General features: G+C 38.0%; 1 protein-coding gene across 2 annotated transcripts in view; it reads left to right on the top strand.

The window, feature by feature from the left end:
* LOC126458091 (choline transporter-like protein 4) overlaps positions 1–10,994 on the top strand; it is a 254,992-nt gene extending 243,998 nt beyond the window's left edge. For both annotated transcript variants that reach the window (XM_050094914.1, XM_050094922.1), the window contains exon 12: positions 10,686–10,994. In XM_050094914.1, coding sequence (XP_049950871.1) covers positions 10,686–10,786 — 101 coding nt within the window. In that variant the 3' untranslated portion in view covers positions 10,787–10,994. The remainder of the gene's footprint in view (positions 1–10,685) is intronic.
* Positions 10,995–25,462: the final 14,468 nt, after the last annotated feature.

Below are 25,462 nucleotides of genomic sequence, written 5' to 3' on the forward strand. Positions count from 1 at the left end.
GGCTCTCCCCGCCAGTTTAAAGGATGTGAGATGACAAAAATGAAATATAAATATGTATGTTCCTAAATCCTAGAAGTAATCTGCCTGAGAGCTAACATTAATTTATATTAGTTTTAAATCAGAATAGTTTTTCCCATGTTATTAAATTACTTTTAATTTCTATGAATGTGGTAGCAACCACATTTGAGTTAACTTTTCTTCCCACAACCTGATCTTCCATTTTAGCAAAAATAAATAAGTAAATGTAATTTTTATTGAATTTAAGATGATTGTGAATGGACGTGTAAAATGCTTCAACTTAAAGGAATTTTTCCACCAATTCCAAAACTGCCCTTACATTTTCTGCGCCTATAATATTTCTGATGTTATGGAGAACTTAATATTGTAATTAATATTTTATGCATTTGGGTTGCAATTGGTCTGGTTGGTGGAGAAAGGAACTAGGTCACCTTTTCTTACTTTTCAGGAGAGACAAGAAACAGTCTTATTGTTAAACTATTTGACAAATTGCATTGAAATTTTTGACATTTGTTGCATGCTTATCATACATACTGGGTATAAAAATAATTTTCATGTGTTCTAAGAAGTATCTCCTGAAAAAAAAATTGAAAATTTAGAACATAGTTTCTTATTCCAGTCAACAAGGGAATTTAGCACTCTTCATGAGTATAACACATTCAAAATTACACATTTCTGGTCTAAAACTCAAAGTTATTGATGAACTAATGAAAGATTATCTTCAACTGAACATGAAAACTACTACTTCATAGAATTCAACATTCTGGATAGTTCATAATTTATCATATTGAGTTATCACTTATAGTTGGCCGTTTCAATATCTCCTCATAAAAAATCTCAGTGTCTTCTCCATCCATAAACTTAACCAGTTTCCGAATGTCTTCAATTTTCTTTTTATTGTTCCTAATCTTTTTTTCCATCATGTAGCCTTTGCAACCCAATTTGAAATGAAGCAAGTTTTGTTTTTCCCAAATTAAAGGAGTGACTGGCACAGCTGTGTATGACAGGGTAGGTAGTCATGACTCCCGATTTCATTGCTTCACAACAAAATTCTCTGAAAATTGCCACAGAAAAATTTTGTTTTTGTTGGTTTGTAATGACGAGGTCAACATGTGTCAAAGTCCATTATGTCTTCACTTTCCACCATAATGACTGTAACTTCATAAATACTGTTTGCTATGATTTCCACATACTCTTTAGGGGCGTTCACTCTGACACATTTCCCTATTTGTCTCTTCAGTATTCCAAACACATGGCCACAAGGAAGAAAAGAGTGACCTTTAGGAAATTTGAATGATTTTTTTTAAATTTTTCACTGTGTCATCCTTACTAGAGTATTATTTTTATTTTGACCAGGTGCTCTGTCTGAAAACAGGCATACTTCTGTAGCATTCTTTGGTACTTAGTTTTCTATGTAGTGGTACAGGAATGAACAGACCTCATTCGCTACCTTTTTCTGCTTCACCTGCATGATACAAGACACCATGGGATGCCTGGACTTTATATCATAAATGCAGAAACAGTTAACCTACAGCTGATGTAAATACAATGTGTCCTGCACTAGGATGTCTGGAAGAGGCAAGTTTTTCATAAAGTTGAAAGCTAGTGCAACAATGTTTTCGCTGCTCATACATTCTTGCTTAGTTATTTCAATGAATTTATAAACTGTCCTGCTCCACCACTTGTGAATGTCCAATTCAAGTTGTACAGCTCTTTTACTACTGTCAGAGATATGTGGACTTTTTAACTTGGACTGAAGTTCCTCACATTTGCTACATGGGGATGACCAAAAGGAAAAGTGTAACTTTCGCAAAAATGTTTCCTATAGAAGTTGTATTTCACATTTACTTCTGAAGTCGTATTTCATATTTACTTCTGGATAATTCATAAGGAACATTTTGTGCACAGTTTTCAGATCCAAGTGGGCATTTCCTTCCCAGCATAGTGAGTTTTTTTGAATGGGAAATATGTGATATGGGTATCTATGAAATTTATTATATTTTCCAAAATTTTGATTATGCATAAATTTGTTCCATGTCAGTCCTTTGGAATTTGACCTTTAACTAGTAACTGACAAATACGAATAACAGGTTTCTGTAATACAGCATGAAGAGTGAGAAAAGCACGTTTGCAGACATGAACTCTTCTTCCACAGACAATGGCATGGTAAACAAACGAATGTTGATTCTTGATGCTATCAATGTCACTGACAACTTTTACTCATCTCCTTTTCATAATGACCCCTGCCACAATTAACCCTTGTTAACTGTTGTTAACTGACTATTTTTTTCCATATTTAAAGACTTTGAAAGTATCTCAATGCAATAATCCTCAGTGATACATTGGAAACATTCCATTCAGCATCTGGAATTTATTAAGTAATCACAAAGCATGTAGTACATGCTATGAAATTTATGTTACACTGAAATTGCTGAATGCGTAAATGTCAGTACTGATGCATTACATGCAATCAGCACCGATAGATATTTCAGAAACTGCTCTCCCTCTGTAGTCATTACATGGCAATCCATGAACTCTACACTCCTCGATTCTCTTCCTCTTTTACTCACTTTCATTCGTTTCCATTTGGGAGATATTTTGATAGACGGCGTTCAATAACTTACAACAAAAATAATCAACAATAACCATAACACATCACAAAGTCAGCGCCAAGTTAGTGTTTTGTTACACTTTCTGCACCTGTGTGCTACAAGCCAATGCCATCTAGTTTGAATGTGGCGTAGTACAAGCTCACTGACAGTACAGTCTGATGACGGGACATGTTGTGCAGCGGTGAAAGGAACTAAGTCACTGACTTGTTTCCTTCCTCCTCAGTATGTAACGAATCGACCTCATGTTATTCTCACAGGAAGAAGCCAAACATAGTTCATTTCATGACAGTAAGGTGTGTCTTAGTCTGTTCAATACATTTATGTAAACAAGCGAAAATCTCCCAAAAGTGACTTAGTTCCTTTCTCCACCAACTGATTTAATTGTATTTATAAAACAATGACTTTTTGTTCTCCATCATTAGCTGAAAGAACATAACTTTTGAAAATAATCATTTAATTGAATTTCAATATTGCATTGTAACTTCTTTCATTAACACATGACACAATTTTGGAATTTGCCAAATGAGCAGATCCGCCATGAAACCTGTTATCCTGTTACAATGTTTAGTTGTTATAGTTCCTCAGTTTGTAGCATGGTAGCAAAATATGTGCAGATGAAGGTAACTCTTTAAACATTCAAAATATGTATTTCTTACAGGAATCCTAAAATACAGTTTCAGAATCATCATGTGGTATCTATGTAATCCCCAATAAATCAACACGGTTATCCTATTGTTACAAATATGACTTATTAACAAAAAATAGAATTATATAATATCAATTTGGGTTAGGGTCAAACACTCTGTTGCTAAGTGTTGCAATCAACTTTACTTCGATATTTGTGAGACAGAGAGTGAAATGAAACATCATGTTGAAAATTTTGGATTTTGAGCTAATGTAATTTTTTACATTTTGCATTAAATTCTCAACATTTTGAAAATAAATAAACAAATAGATTTCTATCTCCAAATGTCAGTGAGTTACGACCAGTTGAATATTGGTAATGGAAAATAGTTGTTTTGAGATAATTTGTTTCAAGGTTTATCATTGTTTAATTTGTTATACAGGAAAAACTGTAGCTGAATATGGACTGGGGAAAAGGAATGAAAGAGGAAGCCACCTGTAGAATTTTGCACAGAGCATAATTTAATCATGGCTAACACTTGGTTTAAGAATCACGAAAGAAGGTTGTGTGCATGGAAGAGATGCCAGAAGGGAGGATTGGGTTAAACCTCTTGTTGACATCGAGCTCACTAGAGATGGAGCACAAGCTCGGACTGTGTCAATGATGGGGAAGGAAATTGGCTGTGCCCTTTCAAAGGAACCATTGTGGCATTTGCCTGGAGCGATTTAGGGGATTCATGGAAAACTGAAATCTGGGTAGCTGGATGCGGTTTGGAACTGTCATCCTCCCGAATGCCAGTCCAGTGTGCTAACCACTGTGTCACCTCACTCAGTGACACCAGAAGGCTCCAGATTGACTATATAATGGTAAGACAGAGAGTTTGGAACCAGATTTTAAATTGTAAGACATTTCCAGGGCCAGAGGTGGATTCTAACCATAATCTATTGGTTATGAACTGTAGATTAAAACTAAAGAAATTGCAAAAAGATAGAAAATCAAAGTGATGAGACCTATATAAGTTGAAAGAACGAGAGGTTTTTGAGAGTTTCAGAGGGATTATTAGGCAACAACTGACTAGAAGAGGAAGGAGGACTACAGTAGAATATGAGTGGGTAGCTTTGAAAGATTAAATAGTGAATCCAGCAGAGGATGAAACAGGTAAAAAGACAGTGACTAATAGATATCCATAAATAACGCAGAAGGTGAACTTAATTCATGAAAGGAGGAAACATAAAAATGAAGCAAGCAAAAAGGAATACAAACATCTAAAAAGTGAAACTAACAGGAAGTGCAAAATGGCTGAGCAGGACTAGCTAGAGAAGAACCGTAAGGATTCAAAAGCATATTTCACTAGGAGAATGATAGATACTGCCTCACAAGGGAGATGAACTTGAAGGCAGTTTTATAGAAATGAACGAGGACATAGATGAATATGAGATGGGAGATATGATATGCAAGAAACTTTACAGAATAGTAAGAGACCTAAGTTGATACAAGGCTCTGGGAGTAGGTGACATTCTGCCAGAACTACTGGCAGCCTTGGGAGAGCGAGCCATGACAAAACTCTTCCATCTGATGTGCAAGATGAATGAAATAAGTGAAATACCCTGAGGTTCAAGAAGAATCTAATAATTTCAATTCCAAAGAAAACAGGTGTGAATATTACAGACTCATCGGTTCAGAAAGTTATGGTTGCAAAATACTAACATAAATTCTTTACAGGAGAGTGAGAGAACTGGTAGAAGCCTAGGGGAAGATCAGTTCAGATTCTGGAGAAATGTAGCAACACGCAATGCAATACTGACCCTATAACTTCTCTTAGAAGATAGGTCAAGGAAAGGCAAACATATGTTTATAGCATTTATAGACTTAGAGAAAGCTTTTGACAGTGTTGTCTGGAATACTCTCTTTCAAATTCTGAAGGTAGTAGGGATAAAATACAGGGAGCAAATGGCTGTTCACAATCCTGATAGCAGGAAGAGCCTAGGGGCGTGAAAGGGAAGCAGTGGTTGAGAAGGGAGTGAGACAGGGTTGTAGCCTATCACCAATGTTGTTCAATCTGTACACTGAGCAAGCAGCAAAATAAACAAAAGAAAAATTTGAAGTAGGAATTAAGTTCAGGGAGAATAAATAATAACTTCGAGGTTTGCTGATGACATTGTAATTCTGTCAGAGATAGCAAAGGACCTGGAAGAGCATTTGAACAGAATGGACAGTGTCTTGAAATCAGAATTAAAATGAACATTAACAAAAGCAAAACTAGGATAATGGAATGTATTGAATTAAATCAGGTGATGCTGAGGGAATTATACAGGGTGTCTGAAAAGTCTTTCCCTGATGACATTACAAACTATCAAAGTTTTTTTCACACATCAGTAAACTTTCACATGAGCACCCTTGGTAGCACGTAGCACATCTAGGCGATATTCAGTTTCCGTCCACACATTAGCCAACATCACTGGAGGGATCGATTCAACGACTGTGGTTATACGTTGCCGAAGGGTTTCAAGATCTGGTACACGTGTTCGGTAGACCTCGTCTTTGACATAACCCCATAAAAAGAAGTCTAATGGGGTTATGTCAGCAGAGCATGGAGGCCAAACCATTGGCCCATCATGACCAATCCATCGTCCAGGAAAGGTCATATCGAGATAGGCACGGATGTCCACACCCCAATGATGCGGTGCACTGTCTTGCTGAAACAAGACATCGGGGAGATACTGAAGCAGCTGATGAACAGCATACAGTTGCAAAATGTCCAGATACACTGCAGATGTGATGGTAGCCTCTGCGAAGAAGAATGGCCCGATAATTCGATCGTGCAACAGCGCGCACCAAACATTCACCTTTGGACTGCCTCTGGTGCACTCCATGACCTCACCAGGGGGTTGTGAACCCCAAATGCGCACATTATGGCAATTCACTACTCCACTGACAAAAAAGGTTGCTTTGTCAGAAAAGGCAATTCGTCTGAGATAACCATCATCATCCTCAATACGTGATAGCATTTCGACCGCAAAGTCATATCGACGTGTACTGTCATTGGGCAACAAGGCCTGAATGATTTGCACTTTGTATGCACGAAACAATAAACGTTTGTGTAAAATGTCATGGAGAGAGCTTTTTGGCATCTGTAATTCACTTGAGGCCCTGCGCACCGATTTCTTCAGACTTCACAGAAAAGACTGCCTTACAAGTTTCCACCCTGTCTGCTGAGCTTCTTGGTCGACCAGATCTCGGAAGGTCAGCAACTGATCCTGTGTTCTTGAACTTCTCATACCAGCCTTTAATGCTCTTGACATCAGGTGGATTCCTCCCAAATGTCGTCTGGAAGTGTCTCTGCACTGTGGTTGGTGATCGTGTCTCATGGTACCACATGACATGCTGTGCCTTCTCCTGATTGGTTAACATGGCTTCTTGGGCACTGCACCTCATCCAATACTTACGTACTGCAAACCTAAAACAGAAAAAATATTTTGATAGTTGTAAACAATTCGACACACGTTTCATATTTGTATCTTACTTCTAGCCTGAGTTATCAATTTATGTAATCAGGGAAACTCTTTTCGGACACCCTGTATTACAAAATGAGACACTTAAAGTAGTAAGTGGGTTTTGTTATTTGGGCAACAGCATAACTGATGATGGCCAAAGTAGAGAGGATATAAAATGTAGACTTCGTTAACATCAGATATAGAAGTAAGTGCTAGGAAACTTCTTCTGAAGGTATTCGTCTGGAATGTAGCCATGTATGGAAGTGAAACATGGATGTTAAACAGTTTAGACAAGAAGAGAACAGAAGTTTTTGAAATGTGATGCCACAAAAGATTGCTGATGATTAGGTGGGTAGATCATATAACTAATTAGGAGGTACTGAATATAATTATGGAGAAAAGAAATTTGAGGCACAACGTAACGAGAAGAAGAGATAGGTTGATAGGACATTTTCTGAAATGTGAAGGGATCGCCAATTGAGAATTGGAGGGAAGAGTGTGTTTGCATAGGGAGGGTAAAAATTGTAGTGGGAGCCCATGAGATGAATACAGTAAGCCAATTCAGAAGGGTGTGAGTTGCAGTAGTTATTTGGAGATGAAGATGCTTGCACAAGATAGAGTAGCATGTAGAGTTGCATCAAACAAATCTTTGGATTGACAACCATAACAACAAGAATAAAATTCTGCTTATCTATGGCCCTTAAAATGTCATTTGTTAAATGGTACAGACTTTTTAAAATTAACATTACACATTAAGTGTTTAACACTTTCAGACTGAAAGCACAATATAGTGTAAAAAATTTAAAACCAAATAAATTGGTCCTAAATTGATAAAAGTTAGCATACCCTGCACAGATGTTTTTGGTAAACTATTGGTATTTTTATGAAACTTATCAAAAGAATAAAACTGTGTGACAGACTGGGACTCAAACTCAGCACCTGTGGTTTTGCACAGGCAAGTGCTCTATTGACTAAGCTACCCAAGCGTGACTCACAATCTGTTCTCACAGTTTTACATCTGCCAGTGCGGATCCAAATAACTTTCAAATCAGTATGAGTGTGTATAGAATGGAGTAAATCAGTACACCACACAAAAAAATGAAAACAGATATTTTATATATTATCAGACATTTTTGCTTGTACTGACAAGTTTACCTCCTCAACATGAGATCCTTTTTCACTTTCTGTCTTACAATTGATAATTGACTATGAAATTATATCACAGTGTGCAGTGTAGTGTAACTGGTAAAATTATAAAGATTTGTTTTATGTATTTCTTTTATCAGAACATGTAAGAAAACTGAAACAATGTTTTTTGTACTGTTCCATCATTATTGTCTTTTATGTTTCCACTACCAAGTGCTACACAAATCGTATTGTATTAAAGAAGTTAAAACATACAAAGAATTATTTCACACATACAGTGATAAGTTTTCATCTTTAAAGAAGAAAGAAGTTCTATCTTAGCTTGAGTTTTTGCAAAATGACAGTAAAACCAACTTAAGCATATTTAAATATTCATTTTCTAACTTCTTCTGCAAGTCACACTATGAAACACAGTTTCCCCTGCTCATCTATCAAGTTGCATAGCATACAGGAAACAGTTATCAAAGATAATCATGAAGATCAGCACAAGTTCCTAGCCAAACATTAAAAATAGTATGTTATAGAACAATAGACACCATTATTCATGCTGGGACTGAACTAGGGGTGTGCCACTGATGTACTTTCAAAAGAATATTGGTGCTACTGGACAGGACAGTAAGTCTTATACATGGGATGGATCATAGAGAATCATGTTGTGAAGAGTTTGTGTGGCACAGATACTTAACTATATATGCTACGGACATTTTTAAATTAGTTACATTCTTTATTAATTAACCAGTGGAAGTTATCGACAGCAGTGATGTAAATCACAACACCAGAAGAAAATATTGCAGTTCTGCAGAACAACAAAATTAAAAATGACAGTTTGAAATTTGTGCATCAACAGATCACTCATGTGATTTGGTTTAACAAACTACCAGATTGCTCTAAGTACTTGTAAGGGGAATGATTTTAACAACAACAAAAATAATAATGAAATGAAATAAAATCATTGGTGAAGACTCCATTACAGAACAGTTACTGAAAAAATTATCTATAGTTGCTTTCTGAGAATGTTTGGAAAAGAAGAAAGGATCACAGAAGAGTGGAAAATAGGATTAACCCATCTGCTACAAAAAATGTCAGTAACTGCAGAAGAGTGTCACTTTTGCCAGTAAAATACAAAATATGACTAAAAATTCTCCTTAATAGAGTTGAAGAAACTTTAAACAAAAGGGAAGATCTTGCACAGAACAGATTTTTAATTTAAAATCAATAATTTACTACAGAATGTTAACATATAGTAGTATCATTTATTGATTTCAAGAAATCATTTGACTCCAAAGACAAAGGAATGGTAGATAAAATCATTAGAGATTTGGTGTTAAAGCAAAACTAACAAACATAATCCATTAAGCTTCAACAAAAATGATATGGGAGAAGTATCACAATCATTTAAAACAAAAGCTTGTGTTAGACAAGGGGGTGACTTGTCACCTTCACAGTTCAACTGTATTTTAGAAAAAACTGTAAGGATCTGTGATTTGGAGATAAAAAAAAAACCAAATTTATGCAATAATTGTGGGAAGAACATCAAACACAATTAAGGTAAACTGCAGCTTTTGAAGATGATTATACTGTCAGTACATCTGAAAGAAGCAGTTACTCCAATAAATCTGTAAAGAAACAGCTGGTCTCAATCTTTAAACTAGAAAAAAAAAACCATGACAAATATAAAAACCACCAAAATACATAGAATAACAAATAGAGAACATGGAGTGAGTTAGTAAATTTAAATATTTTGCACGACCATACAACAAAATGGACTAGAAAAATTATGCAACAAACACAGGAGTTAATAAAATGGAAAAAGCATATGATTTGACCGAAAGTATCTACAGCAAGAAATGTATATGTGGAAAAACAAAACTCAGATCACTACACCACAGTGGTGTGACCAAAGTGTTCATATGCTTGACAATGAACTATAAGCTGAACAGAACAGGGGTACTTGAACGATGGATTATTACAAAAATAATTAGTGTAATAAAAACTACATATAGTTGGAAAATGAGAATTAATGAGGAGGAGATCTATGAATGTATAGAGAAAATGTCAAAAGTAATGGCAATGTGAGGATTAATTTTCTTTGGACATCTTTACTGAATGAATAAGAACAGGCTGACAGGACAAATATTCCTGTATTTCTGGAAAAATCAGTAGCACAGATTACAGAACTGAGAAAATATCTAGAAAGAAACATCAAAGAATTGGAAATAACAATACAAAATGTTTTTAAGATTAAAATACTAATTTTAGAAGGCTTTCAAATAGGAAGAAATGAGAAATTGAATACAATGTGGACAGAAAAAAGGAAAAGATAATGTTACTGCCATGCCTCGTACTCTCCCATAATTCTGCTTTCTATTCCCTCCATCACTATAGTACTCCAGTTTCTCCTGGCAATTAGATTTAGATCACCTTCCATGTACCATGTTACCCATTCCCTGCTCTTATACACTCTGTCTCTTTTCATCTTCTGCTCGTGACATTGGCATGTATACCTTACCTGTTGTTGGTATTGGTTTGCTCTTGATGTTGAAGACAATAGCACTATCAGTGAATTGTTTATAGAAACTCACTATTTGCCCTGCCACCCTGTTCATAAGGAATCCTGCTCCTGTTTTACCAATTTCTGTTGCTGTTGATATTACCCTTGTTTCTCTGACCAGAAATTCTTATCTTCTTTTCAATTTTTACTTAACTGACCCTACTGCATTTGTTAGACACTTAGCCTTGAATTATGATTTAGCTATCAGCTCATTTAATATTTCCATTTATTACTTTCAGTGGAAGACCTTGAACGCAATGATGGCTCTCCTCAGAAACCGTATTTCATGTCTAAGAAATTACTGTCTATTTTGGGGAAGAAAAATAAAAAGAATAAATAGAGTTAAGATGCACAAAATATTCTATAAAGTGAAATGTTACTGTTTTGTAAATATGGATTTTAACTGAATCAGTAATTATTAGTTTCATAAACTAATTTTTTACTGGTTAAAAGTGATGTATCTACCTGAAAATTCTGTAGACTAAAAAAATATATCTGTATTGACAAACAAATAAAGACTGCAAGATTTTTATGTAACATTTTTCCTATTGTAACAACCTAGTATTTAAATAAATAACACTTAAGTTCATAGTCATTGTTTTGTATACAATCAAAATCAATCCAATAAAATTATGACTAGAAGCTTTGAAGAATTACAACCAACCATAAGCTAAATTCCATTGTGCTACCATGATGTAGGTTGCTCACCTCTCAACAACCTTAACTGCATCCTGGATGGGAAATGTATTCAGCAGAACATTCTCACAGGTTTCAATGTGGTCTTTTGAAATTTGAGCCTTTACTTCAGCTGAAATGACCCCTCGTTAGCTGTGACTAGGCTGAATTGCCCCTGTTCCAGTCCTTCTACCTAAGACAATACCTAGGTGATGTAAGAGGTTAAAGCAAAATTACAGTCTATCACTGGAATCCCCTTCCACAAGGTGAAAGAAAATTGACCTTAGAGCCAGTCAAGCTAGGACACAAGGTCCCTGAGTTGAGATGACAGGGTGTTTTGACAAAATCTTTTTTATTTGTAAAACATGCAACTACATCAGCACTTGGCCACAATGATTAAGGAAAATACCATCCACCAACAGACAGCTTACAATACTCTTAGTGTTCAGTTAATCCTTTAAATTAAAATTTATGTTCAAAATTTAAAATGAAAAACAATTAAAATAGGCAATATAAAAAAAATTGAGCATCTTGCAGAATTACATTACTGCTTGATCTACGTTTTCAAGAACAACTTCAGAAAATTTAAAATTTAATATTGAATAGAGCAAGAACACTGAAATACAAATACAATCATAAACAGATAAGGCCAGCAAAATGTAACTATAAGAATTAAGCCTCTTGCAGAATTACATTAGGTTTTCCAGAATGATTTCTGAAAATTTAAAATTAAGTGTGAACAGAGCAAGCACACAAAAAGCTAAATGTCAAAGCTTAATTTTCAACCTTTGGCAACTATGGCTGAGCTCACATAGTATTCTTGACAAACAGTAACAGCGTAACTACTGGATTTACATTTGAAAGTAGCAGGGCAGTACCAGAAGACAATGATTTAAGTTACAAGTTAATATAACAAAATTTTCAACATGCACTACTTATTAGTGACCTAGCCACACTAAATATTTGTTATTTGCTGAGCAGTTAAGTGGTCACCTTAGGCAAACAGCTATTGAAATAATGGGGTTACAAGAACACTGGCCCCACTACTTAATAACAAGCTACAATGGTGTGCGAGATGAGCAACACTCAACATTCAGTAGAATGCTAAATCACATTAAACCATTAAACACAATACAGTTGCCGAATGCTGTCATTCTTACAGTGCTAGCAGACAATTGTTTGCCTGCCTAGTTAATGGATATGAACAGCACTGGTTCCACTCACACCACTCTGCCAGGAAGCAATTTAGTTCTCGTCATATTTTTATTTTTATAGGTCCTCGGAAGTAAAGCACAGATGAGAACCCCTTTCAAGTTGCCCATAAAGCTGCCAAACCCAGGCACACAAAGGAACAGTTGGCTGCACAGTTTGCTTCTGCCATACTGCCCATTCTTGCCAAAACTGTCTTCATGCCAACAGCTTCATGCTCATTCACACAGTCACCACTTTGCGGCCAGTGCAGTGCGCACACCCCCTGGCTCAGAAAAGATAAATCGATGCATGCAAAATTGACAGGAAGGTCAAAGCACATGCACCAACCTCCCCCTGCCCCCCTGAAACCAGAAACAACCCCGAATGGGAAGAGCTCTCAACTTACTTGTCTCCTCCACCAGCTATTTGACTGGACCCAGAATTTTAACCACAGTATATGGTTCCCCCGCATGCCTCGACATTATCTTATCAGTTACCCCCTTCTCCTTCTTACTCTGATTCCAGACATTATGCACAAAAACACGGTCCCCCACGACAATACATGCCACATGCCGGTGTGTGCTTGTTTTTGATGGGCTGGAAAGCTATTCTTTCTTTCGACCTCCTACTTGGTCTTAAGACCACCAAGGTTAACGCACTCTGGTAGAACATCATTACTGAACCGCAGATTACTTAGGGGAGAGTTTACCTAGTATGGAAGCAGTAATTCAATTGGGGTTCTCGTATAGGACTCATGGCAGGCTGTGTTGAATGCCTGGCTAAGCCAAGCCACAGATTTTTCCCACTTCATCTGTGAGCTAGAATGATAAATAATCAGAGCAGCTTTCAAACTCCTATTGATCCACTCAGCAAATGAAGGCCAAGGATAATAAGGTGGCCCAAAGCTGGAAAGCATGAGAGACAGATGTGGGACAGCATTAGCCGCCATCACACCTTGGTTAGGTAACAATCACCCGAACATGGTAAACGCGTCCACAGTCATGAAAAAATGATGATTCCCATCCTTGGTACACAGGAGAGGGCCCAAGAAATCAACAAAAATTTTATCAAGTGGCCTGGATTCTCATGTGGATTGCAAGCTGTCATACTATGGACCAGTCTCCAGTTCCCCATCTTAAAATCCCAGCAGCTCTGCTCCATGGGCTGGACATTCCTCCCTAATGCTTCCACAAACTTCACTCATTTCGATGTCCCTCTCCTGCTCTTCCTCTAATTACTAAATAGTTGCAGAACCTCAGTGAGATTGGCTCCAACTACCAGGAGCTGAAGTGCTTCAGAAGTGCCTGCAGATCCTGTAGCTTTGCATTCCTCAGTTGGCTCCATTTCTTGCCCCTGCAAAAACATCTTGTTTAGAGGATTGGCCACCTGATTCTCACCTCTGAGGATGTGTACAACATCAAATTGGGATGCTTATTGCCCAATGCACTAGCTGCCTGATCTTGCATGGATGTGTCAAAACCCAGCTTAAAGCATGATTACCGATTACAAGTCTAATTCTCTGATGTTCAAAATAAAAACTGAAATAGTTCAAGTGTGAAGAGAACTGTTGTTGACAGAAAGTTCTCACTCGGTTTTACCATCAACTGTGCCTCATTTAACCTAGTCAAGACCTACTCAATGTGCCTTAAATGTCTATCAAAACTAACACTGTACATCACAAATTCATCCAACTAATGGCATACACATTTGAACTTCAAATCTCCAAACACACTATCTAACAAGTGCAAGAGAACCACTGACCCAGTGACTAACCCAAAAGGCACCTGGTTGAATTCATTGAGATTATAATCCATACAGAAGGTGATGAATGGTTTGGATTCCTTGGCTAGTGGCATCTGATGGTATTCCTGCTTAATTTCCAAAACAATGAAAATTCGTGCCCCCCACAAACCATTTAAAACAGTTGTGTAAGTCCAGTAGTGGTAACAATTCATGAACCACAATCTGGTTAAGATGCTGATAATCCACTACTGCACAGTACCCACCCTTATTGGCCTTAGGGACCAAAAATATGGGCAAGGCATTCAGAGACACTGACTGCCTAGTGACATCATCTTCTAAGAGCTGATCTACAATTTTATGCAACTCATGCAAAAGCTGGTATGGAGTCTGCCAGACAGGTTTCTGGTCAGTTACTTTAATCTTACACTCTATTTTATTGGTCATACCCAGTCTATGAGGCAGTACCTCAGAAATTGCTGTAACAATTTCAACTGCCAGGAAATATCCCACCCCAAACTCAGCTGTCTCTTCCTGAACATTACAAACACTATTAGATGCAAAATGCTTACAGAACTTAAAACGTTGCCTCAGGGCAGAACTTAAAGAACGGATCTCCATTCCCGTAGTCTAACACACACTATGTACAGACTAGGAAATCATTAACCTAACCATCAAGCCTTTCGTCACCCACTATTTAACAGCCAACATAAACTTCCTGACCCTGAGACTGAGTTGGATTTACCCAGTGATCTCAAAAGTGTCCCCAGAGGTGGTACAATACCCCACACTCCCTGGTTGTAATGGGGTCAACCCTGACAGATGCTTATGAGCCTCACACCAGTCAAAATCAATTAAAGAAACACTGCTTTTGAAATATAGCACAGCACACACTGGCTCCTTACCTACAATGGCACATACTGAGGGCAAGTGCTCTCCACTGACAGCACAAACCTTATAGCATTCACGTGGTGAGTGGGGCCTTATGGTCCCTCACTGCAATGCCTGGCATATGAATTCACATCCCATTCTCACAGTACTTGAAACTGTCTTACTAAGTGTTCAGTACTACCACACCTGAAACAATACTGCAGATTCACTACACGCCCCTTACGCTCAGTGTCAAGTTGCCACAATGAGTTGTGGTGCTAGCTAAATCCAGATGTCACCCCACATTGTTCATCACAATATTTAATGTTCTCAGTGTGAACAACCATTTTATCCAGATTGGAAAATGATATTGATTTCTTACCAAAGACAATCCACAAACGATCAGATGGACACACCCCTTCCAAAATATAATGGATGGCATCAGTTTCAGAGGTCTCAAGAGACAGGGCAATCCAGGCTACTTGCACCTTCTTGGCACACTCTACCAATGCTTCATCAACGACTTGCACCCTATGAAATAGCTAACAACCAAATCCTTTCTCCAATATGAAGCAAGACACTGCTCCAGAACTATCTTGCAAAGAAGCAGTAAACCCCCTTCTACATCTAGTACTTTGGCTATCAAATGGCTTAAATGCCCCTGTGTTAGTGGTTAAATTGCAAGACAAATCACTGTGCCAGAAACTTGAAAGATGGCCAGCAGCTCTTCCAATTTAACAGTGATCCACAATAATCTTGTTATACTATACATATCATCAACTGAAAGGTCCCTGACCCTCTGAATGATTGGCAAAAGTGGGTTGGAAAGCTTCAAGAACTGACTAGAATAATCTACCCACCATCCAGTAATTTCCCCAGTATTATGCCTTTGGTCTTCCTCCACCATGCTACCAACCTGCCAACTTCAGGAAGATAAGCAGCCTCTGTACGAAATTAATCTCCTCTTGCAATGCCCGTATAGAGGATGCATTTTTACAGTCGGGAACAGAGGTCATTCACTCTGTTTATTACATGGTCCATCAGGGCATGCAGCCTCAACCTCTGTGCATTAGTAAGCATAATACCTTCCAAAAAATCTACCCCCTCACACACTACATCCAACACAGTGAAGCATGGGGCACAAGAGGTACTCACCTCATTAGTGGATTGGGCTGTGACATCAGTGGGCTTTTCTAATGTTCCCCACAAGCATAGACACAGCTTGGCAGCACTGCCTTGGTTTGGCTTCCCACACACACACACAATTAAATTGAAGCTGTTCCTTCCTCAGATAATTTATTCTGAGAACACTTCCAACTCCCATGATAGAGAATGCTACAAGCACAAGAGATTTTTACAATCAGAGCTAAATAGAAGTCAATCACAACTAAACAATTTGACAATTAAGCACTGGCTTAATTAAACTCTGTCCAAATGCCAATGCATGTGTCAAAAATAAATAAATAAATACAAATTAAAAAACTACACTCTACTACCATTTGGAATCCCATTCTGCAAGCAAATTAGCCTTAGAGTCAATCAATCTAGGAAACAAGGTCCCTGAACTGGAAGCAGTAGGATGATTTGACAAAATCTTTGTTATTTGTAACACATGCAATTACATTACCACTTGGCCACAATGGTTAAGGAAAATACGTTCCACCAACAAATGGTGCTAGGATTAAAACACTCTTAGTGTTCAGCTAATTCCTTAAATTAATATTTAGAATTTACATTCCAAATTTAAAATTAAAAAAATTGAAACAGGCAATATAAAAAAGATTCCGCTGCAGAATTAAATTACTGCTTGACTCAGGTTTTCAAGATAGACTTCAGGAAATCTAAAATTGAATATTAAACACAGCAAGCACACTAAAACACAAGTAAAAGCACAAACAGAATGAGGCCAGCAAAATGCAACTACAAGAATTAAGCCTCTTGCAGAATTAAATTACTTCTTCATTCAGGGTTTCAGGAATTCCCAGTATTCTTGCAAAGAACAACAGGGTAACTACTGGATTTACATTTGAAACCAGCACACCCATAGCCATAGACAGATATTTAAGGTACACATTAATATACTAAAATTTTCAACAGACACTTCTTATTAGCAACCTAACCACATTAAATACTCATTATTTGCCAAGAAGCTAAGTGACCCTCTTAGACAGACAGCTATTGAAATAAGGAGGTTAAAAGAACACTTGCTCCACTACTTAACAACAAGACAGGTTTGTTTTCACAATTGGCAACACTCAAGATTAAGATGAATGCTAAATTGCATTAAACAGTCAAACACAATACAGTTACTGAATGCTGTCATTCTTGCAGTGCTAGCAGATAAATGTTTGCCTGTCTAGTCCCCAGATACAAACGACACTGATCCCGCACATATCCCTTCACTGGAAAGCAATTTAGTCCTTGTCTTATTTTACTTTTTAAAGGTCCTTGGAAGCAAAGCACAGATGCAAACCCCATTTCAGGTTGCACATCAAGCCGCCAAACCCTGCCATGCAAACAAACAGCTGGCTGCACAGCTCACTTCCACCCTGCTGCCCGTCCTTGCCACAACTGAGTGTCTCCATGCCGATGACTTCATGCTCATTCACATAGTCATCAACCTCCTCCATGCCACCACCTCCCAACTTCTGCCATTGCTCTCCTTAACATCCACAACAAAATGATGCAGCTGCTGCAATGTGCATGCCCCCCTGGCTTGAGACAAGAAAAATCGATGCATGCAGAATTAACCAGAAACTCATTGGGCACGCATCAGTCACATAGATGGATATTGTAAGTGGTAAAAATAAATCAAATTCTAAGTGAGCAACATGTAACCTATTGAACTGAAATGTGAAAGGATCTTTGTTTATACCAATAATAAATGAAAGACCAGTTTCACTTACTTTCAACATTTAGAAATTTTATGTGAAGTTTCAGATTGTATGATAAACCCCAACACTCTAAATATTAAATCTGCACTGATGCAATTACTGTTTATGTTTTTGGATAATGTATCTTTTCTTGGTAGTCTTGAGAGAGTTGTTTCAAATGGCAGGTACCACAAAAAATTCAAATCCTTCCAGGCGCTGAGTGACAATAGCAGAGACGACAATGAACATTTGCCACTACAGTGAGAACTTTCTGTCAACAATAGTGTACCACAATAAGGTGATCGATAACAGCTGAATACTGAAACATGCATCCTGGCACATATCTGACTGCTCTGCTCAACCATATAGTGAAGTCAAACAACTGAAACTCCATGATGGATTGTAATAGTATTATGAAAAGGATAATTGCTTCTCACCATATAGTGGGGATGCTGAGTCGCAGATAGGTACATCAAAAAGACTGTCACAAAATGAACTTTTAGCCAATAAGGCCCTTGTCAAAAACAGACAAGACTCACTCACACACTCATGCAAATGCAACTCACACACAAATGACCACAGTCTTTGGCAGGTGAGGCCAGACTGGCTTCATAATATTGATATGGTGATGTCAGGTACTTTGCAATCAGAAGTGGTGAGAATTTGAATGACTCTCTCATATTGCTTCTACTTAAGTACTCACATCTTCTACACATATATAAACTACCATCTCACACCACAGTTTCTGCCTGTATGTTCAGGATAACCTCAGGAACTACTGTAGGGATTTGGATACGATTTTCACTAACAGACAGACTGATGCATGAAGAAGGTTTGTGTGTATAATTTATAAACATTTCATGCAAATTGGTAGAACTATGTTGAATTAAATTCTCCTGCTACCATCTAGTGGTGGATGACAAGATTGCTTGGAATTGCCTAAGGCTGCCCGACTGCAGTGGTAGACCAGCACAAGCTACTGCTAATTGTGGGACAGTGTGAGCTAGTACTGAGAGTGAACTGCTGCAACTGGAAGGCCTGCATAAGCTGCTGCTGAATTCCTAAATATTAAGCTCCTAAGAACAGAACTTTTGTCGTAAAGTTAATGTTTAGGGGGTATGACGGGAACTAAGAGCAAAGGTCATGGAAAAAATATAGCTCTCACCAGACTGGCACTGCAATTGGGCAGACTTGGCAGCACACAGTAGCTTGCAGCTCCCATTGTGGCCATGAGGTGTCACTCAAAATGTCAATTAAAAAGGGAACAGAAAGCACTCATGCCTCCTGAAAAGTTCCCAGGCATGCATTGCTTAAACCATTTAAATTATATGAAATTCATAGTATTCAATTACCTGAAATTGTTCTCTCAGTTTTAATCATAACTCTAAGCAGTGGTTCATAAACAAAATTCCCACAAGACCAGACAAGTCATCCTGTTGTAGATACTCAGTGCTGCCAGTCTGAAGCTGGGGCAGATCGCTAGTATGTTATAAAAAGAGATCAATAAATCTTTCTTTAAAAGAAGCTTTTATGTGAATTAATTGATATTTAGTTTGTACCTGATGAATTTGTGGAATATATTTGATAAAAAGTGGATGAATGCCACATATTAAAAAATCAATAACTCGTAAATGCAATACGACATAACGATAACCCACATGTCAAGTTTAAGATACCTGAAAAAGGATTTAGCTGATGTATTCACTTTCATTGGCATCATATTATTTGACCCATAGTGACTGAAATTACACACATCATTTTGTCACTGATACCAACGGTCTTCTGGACCTTGCTCACCTCTCTCTCTGCCCACATCTGTCTACTTATAAATAGTCAATGTTATCATTTATGTAGGTGTCCATTTAATTTTTTGTGATATGTGTGTGTGTGAGAGAGAATGAGAGAGAGAGAGAGAGATTAATAGGATATGTTTTCCACTACATTATCTCAAAAGCAGCAGTATATTTTAATTATAAGAACTCACCTATTCTTGCAATTAGTTGATTTCCCATCTCTATCCTATCCTTTGGTTCTGTGTTTGCCCACACATTTTTTTTCTTCTTTTGTAATTGGATGATGATATGAAAAGCATGCAGTTTCATTTTTTAGCCACTAATAATTGTGTCCATAATGGCTTAATGTACCATTGCACATCCTTTTTTATATACACTAACAGCTTTAAGGATGGTTACTATCTTAATTTAGTATTAAATTTATGTGACAGCCATAGATTGATTTTCACTTCCTACATTGAGAGTGGCCATTGAACTTTTACGTCTTATGAAGATCAAACTAAGTTTCAAAATTACAAAGTAGTCTGTAACAAGCAACAGAATGCTACTCCACATTTATTTTAATTATATTGCTCCAGGACACTACTCAGTTTTGATATCTTCTCAAAATAGCAGTTTTGGTCAGTAAATGAGAGGGAATGATGTAATATGATCAGAGCTAGCAGGGCAGCCAAATGGAGCAGCAAAACTGCTGCATTCTGACACAGCAGTCTAATGACAGATCAATACTGCCCCTTCCTAATGCAGGGAGACACATTCCATGTCAAAGGCAGTTGAATCTACACCCATGCACTTTTAGTATAAGACTCGAACGCCTATAAATACCTTCAGCCTAGACATTAGCTGACGCAATGTGAAAACTAAGATATTGCCAAGTGCCCCTTGGTATGACAACATGCACAGTAAACAAAAAGTAAGAAAGACTCAAGGATCAGTAGGGACAGGGAAAGAATCTCCCCTACTCCACCGAATTATACCCCTGTGGCAGGGGCAAACAGTGCCTCACAGTCACGCCTTTGCCCCAGAAATACTGCAAGTGCTGCCTCTCAAGTTATCAAAGACTTATGGCAATCAAACTATAAAACAAAAAAATCTCCACCCCCCCCCCTCCCGCCCCCGCCCCCACCCCCGCCCCCAGATACCACTCACCCTCAATCACCCTCAATTGGCTGGACACCATCAGCAGTACCTCAAAAAGAAAATCAGTATTACAAATTTTGGGATGAAATCAGGTGAAAAAGTGTTCTTAGATGCCAAATAAGGATAGCAGGAGGGGCAAAAAATAAAAAAAATACTTTAGAAACTTTAAGTACCCTGAGTGCCCAAAAACAAAGGAAACCACATGGAAGACATCAAAGCAGACCTCCATGAGTTTCATAAAGAAATCCCCCTTGGCATGATGGACGTCCACTCAAGAAACTGCAAGAGCAGGGCATGGATGTCACCAGACCTGACGCGTTAGGTTCAGGAGGCATACCCTCACACAAAATTTTAGGGTTATCACATATTTCAGAACACTGTAGACATAATTTTATCCATAATTTATTGAGTAGGACCAGGTGAAGCGAATGGGAGAGACGGTGTTGATCTTCTGGAGAAATGTGGATAGGATGTGCTCAACCTCAATCCAAATGTCATCAGTGAATCTGAACAAGGTGGCTGGTTTGGGATTCTGGCTGTTTAGGAAGAATTCCTCTAGATGGTCCATGAATAGGTTGGCATAGAATGGTGCCATGCAGATCCCCATAGCCATACCCTGGATTTATTTGTAGGTAATGGTTTCACAGGAGAAGTAATTATGGGTGAGGATGTTTGTCATGGCGACTAGAAAGGAGGTGTTTGGTTTGGAATCCATCATGCATTGGGAAGGGTAGTGTTCAATAGTGTTGAGGCCATGAGCACTATGGATGTTAGTGTAAAGGGAGATGGCATTAATACTGAAGAGCAGGACACCGTGTGTTAAAGGAACAGGAACTGTGGAGATTCGGTGGAGGAAATGGTTTGTAGCTTTTATATAGAAGGGTAGGTTATGGGTAATAGGCTGAAGGTCTTGTTCTATGAGGCAGAGATTCTCTCAGCAGAGGAACAGCAACCGGCCACAATGGGGCATTCTGGGTGGTTGGGTTTATGGGCTTTATGAAGCATCTAGAAAGTATGAGTTTGGAGAATAGTAGGAGTGAGGAGAGAGAAGGGCTCCAGGGAAAGGTACTGGGATGAGCCTGAGGACTTGAGGAGAGACTGGAGATCCTGCTGGATTTCTGGAAAGGGATCACTGTGGCAGGGTTTGTGCATGGATGAACCTGACAGCTGGCAGAATCCTTCAGCCGGGTAATTCTTGTGGTTCAAAACAGCAATGGTGGAGCCATTGACAGCAGGTAGCATTGTAAAGTTGGGATCAGTTTTTAGATGGTGAATTGCAGATCTTTCTGCTGATGTAAGGTTAGCTTGCATGTTGAGGGATTTGGGAAATGATGGTGGTTGTTCCTTTCTGCAACTCAGAATCTCCGCTATATGGTGAGTAACAACTATCCTTTTCATTATATTGTTTCATTCCATCCTGGATTTTCCTTTGTTTGATAAAGCCAATGGAGTGGCATCTTTTAAACTGCCAGGGAAGTGAAGCAATCATGAGAAAGAAGTAGGCAATCTGGATGATTTCTCCAAGAATCTTTTACGCTGAACAATATTTGATAGATGTTTGAGAGGCGAATACCCAACTGCAGACAGTTTAGTTTTGCAAATGAAAGAGAACTTGGATTTTAATGGCAGTTGGTGGACACTGCTACAAATATAAAAGGACATAGGCTTTTGATGGTGTAAGACAAACAATGGGAGAAAATTCCTTACGGAGAGAAATGATATTGTGGCTGCAAGGACTGTATTTTTAAGAAGAATGGAGGAGATTTGAATGAGTGAGACACCTCAAATTTGTTATATCAACAAAACGTATATCAACCAGAATGACGCAAAGTCAGTGTGCTGAAAAATGAGTTTGTTGGTCTAAAGTTCCAGTAGGTAAAGATAGTGGGCTTAGTGTCATACATGCAGGAGCAGTGGGCACAGGGTTTATACGTGAGAGTAAATCAATATTTAATGCTTGAATGTTGCAGAGCTCTGAGGATTACCACAGTGAGAAGACATACAGTGTATTTAAATAATGGTTTATACAACAGTTATTGCCATACCTCCGCCCAAACTTAGTCATTGTGATGGAAAATGGCAGTGTCTACTCAGTGCAACTCAACAAAGTTCCTACTACCCATTCTAGAAAATCTGATACTATTGCTTGGTTATCAAGTAGTAGCCCTCACAATCCATCTTGAGCCAGAGTGGAATTGATGCTACTTGTCAACACAAATAAGCCACCTTACCGTACCTATGAGATAGATGAGATTGCTAAACAACATGGGCACCAAATAATTGTACTGGCACCATACCACTGCCATTACAATCCCATTGAGATCATACAGGCACAGCTGAAAGCTGACATCACAGAAGAATACTAAGCTTTTAAAATTGCAGATGCTGAGAGTCTTATGCATGTAGAAATCAAGAGCATCACAATTAATGCATGAATGGACTGTGTAAGGCATGCAGAAAAATTACAGGCTTAGGACTATCAACAAGTAATTAGTAGGGCCTCTATTATGGAGCCTTTCATAACAAACCTCAGGCAGCGAAGACAATGGCACCAATTTACTGGTTTGAAGTTGGTAAGTACTACATGCATTTTTGCCTTGTCTGTGTAGCGTTGAATTTGTGGTTGCATTAACTGTTATTAACAGCTGTGTATCCATCTTCAAAATAATGATTATGCAATTTTATATTTCATTTATGTAGAGGCAAATAGTGACCATGAGCAGCTATTGTAAGTGAACACTGAAATAATTTCTCACTTTTAACAAAAATCAGTCTTTTTTTATCTTGTTGTGATTTGAAAAACTGGGCAAGTACAAGACTATTTACACAAGTATAAGATAAACAGTTTGCATTATTTCAAAATAAATTATGTTAATGTCACTGTAGAGTACATAATGCATTGTCTATATTTTTACTCGGATATATTTCAATGTTATTACACACCCATGAATAGGGCTTTTCTTGCGTAGCTCCACAAATGTTCTTCACATGACTACATGTCTTACTGGTCTAGATATACTCTGCTAAAATGTGTCATTTGTGTAGAGTCATATTGCAATTTAAATGCATTCTCATTGCAGTCATGTTCACTTGAGTACAATTTTTCACTTCCTCAGTTAAAATCATTTCAGAGCAAGTCTGGTTTGTTGCTATATGCAGTCATTCTGAAGTGGTGGCAGACAATTGCACTCTCTACAATATCATGAAAAATTTAATGATGCCCTGTCAAATATTTCCAGTTGGTCTCTACAGCAAGTTGAAGAGAGTTCACTTAGGAAGGCTCACCACAGATGCTGTTTCACCTCAATAAAAAGAATTGTGTCTAAGGACAAGAAATGCATTATTTCTGTGGTCATATAGACTGTATCAAAATCAGTAGATCAAAAACAGATTGGAATCCATGAAAACAGAGACAGAAACTGTATGGCTTAAATTTGAAATTAAAGTACAAATAGAATATTTATTAGGTGCACAATGTATCCATTGTGATGGTGAAACCCTTATGAATAACAATATTGCTAGGGGTGTGCCCACTTAGCAACCCATTCAGCTGACTGCACTCTACTATAATAAAAGTGACTCATAGAATCACAAAAGGATTCAACAGAGATCACTGCACACTTATGGTACTCGTAGACACAGAACACACTTTTTGACAAGTTATGGCACCATGGACTAATCTACAAGCTGATTCAAATGGGCCACCCAACCAAAATCGTACAGGTAATACAGGCCCACATAACCAAAGCAAAACACATGGTATATGTCACCAGTGAGTACTGCAAAGGGGCATCCTGCCCTGTGTGGTGTAACAAGTTGTCCCACCTCATTCTCACAGTCAGATGAAAGACATTCAAGTAAAAATGGCATCTAGAGAATCTCCAGTGTATGCACTTTGTGTTGACATATATGCATACATAATGAAAGAAACATGGGCACAGAACATCATCTAAGCATGACGGCAATCGATCATTTTTACCCTCTGTGAAAGGGTGATATATGCTTTGGCATTGTGATTTGATGGTGTTTTGGAAGGCAGAGAGAGAGAGAGAGAGATGGGGGAAGGGGGGGAGGGAGAGGTGCTGCCCACAATGTCTGTGCCCAGAAACAAGTGAGGATGGCAGAAGAGAATCATTCTGTGAATTGTGGGATTCACTTCAAAAATGTTGTTCTAGTGAATATCAGATCTGTTCACCCAATGTAGATGAATGTTATATAAGAGGAACAAAATACAGAAGAGTTTTTAACAGGCAGTTATGTCATTTCATAGCCTGAAGAGTATGGAGCTCTCTTACAGTCCTCAACCTTCTGCAGACAGTGAAGCAGTTCCATGGTATAAGTAGTGGCATTGCATAGCAGGTCCACTGCATCAAGTAACTACGAGAAGATGACTGTAAAAATTACATAAGATGAAAGTGCTTACGAACATATCAGGGTGACAGATCATTACAAGCCATAACCAGAGCCCATAACACTTGAATTAAAAGTACAAGAGAAAGTTGAATTAAATAGTGATACAACTAATTCCTTGGGTTACACTACAGAACATCAGAAGGAAATTCAGAAGTTGTGGGAAGCATTAGAAAATACCCAGAAAGAAGTTAATAAGAAAAAGACTTTCAATAGTTCTGGGTTACAAAGTAATGTATTAGAGGAGCTTCAGCTTCAAAGTAATACCAGTATGGATTTATCCAAATATTTGTTAAAGTTTAAATCTGGCATGGAAGTGACTCT

The sequence above is a fragment of the Schistocerca serialis genome, chromosome 1 (assembly GCF_023864345.2).
Source record: "Schistocerca serialis cubense isolate TAMUIC-IGC-003099 chromosome 1, iqSchSeri2.2, whole genome shotgun sequence".
NCBI classification, from domain to species: domain Eukaryota; kingdom Metazoa; phylum Arthropoda; class Insecta; order Orthoptera; family Acrididae; genus Schistocerca; species Schistocerca serialis.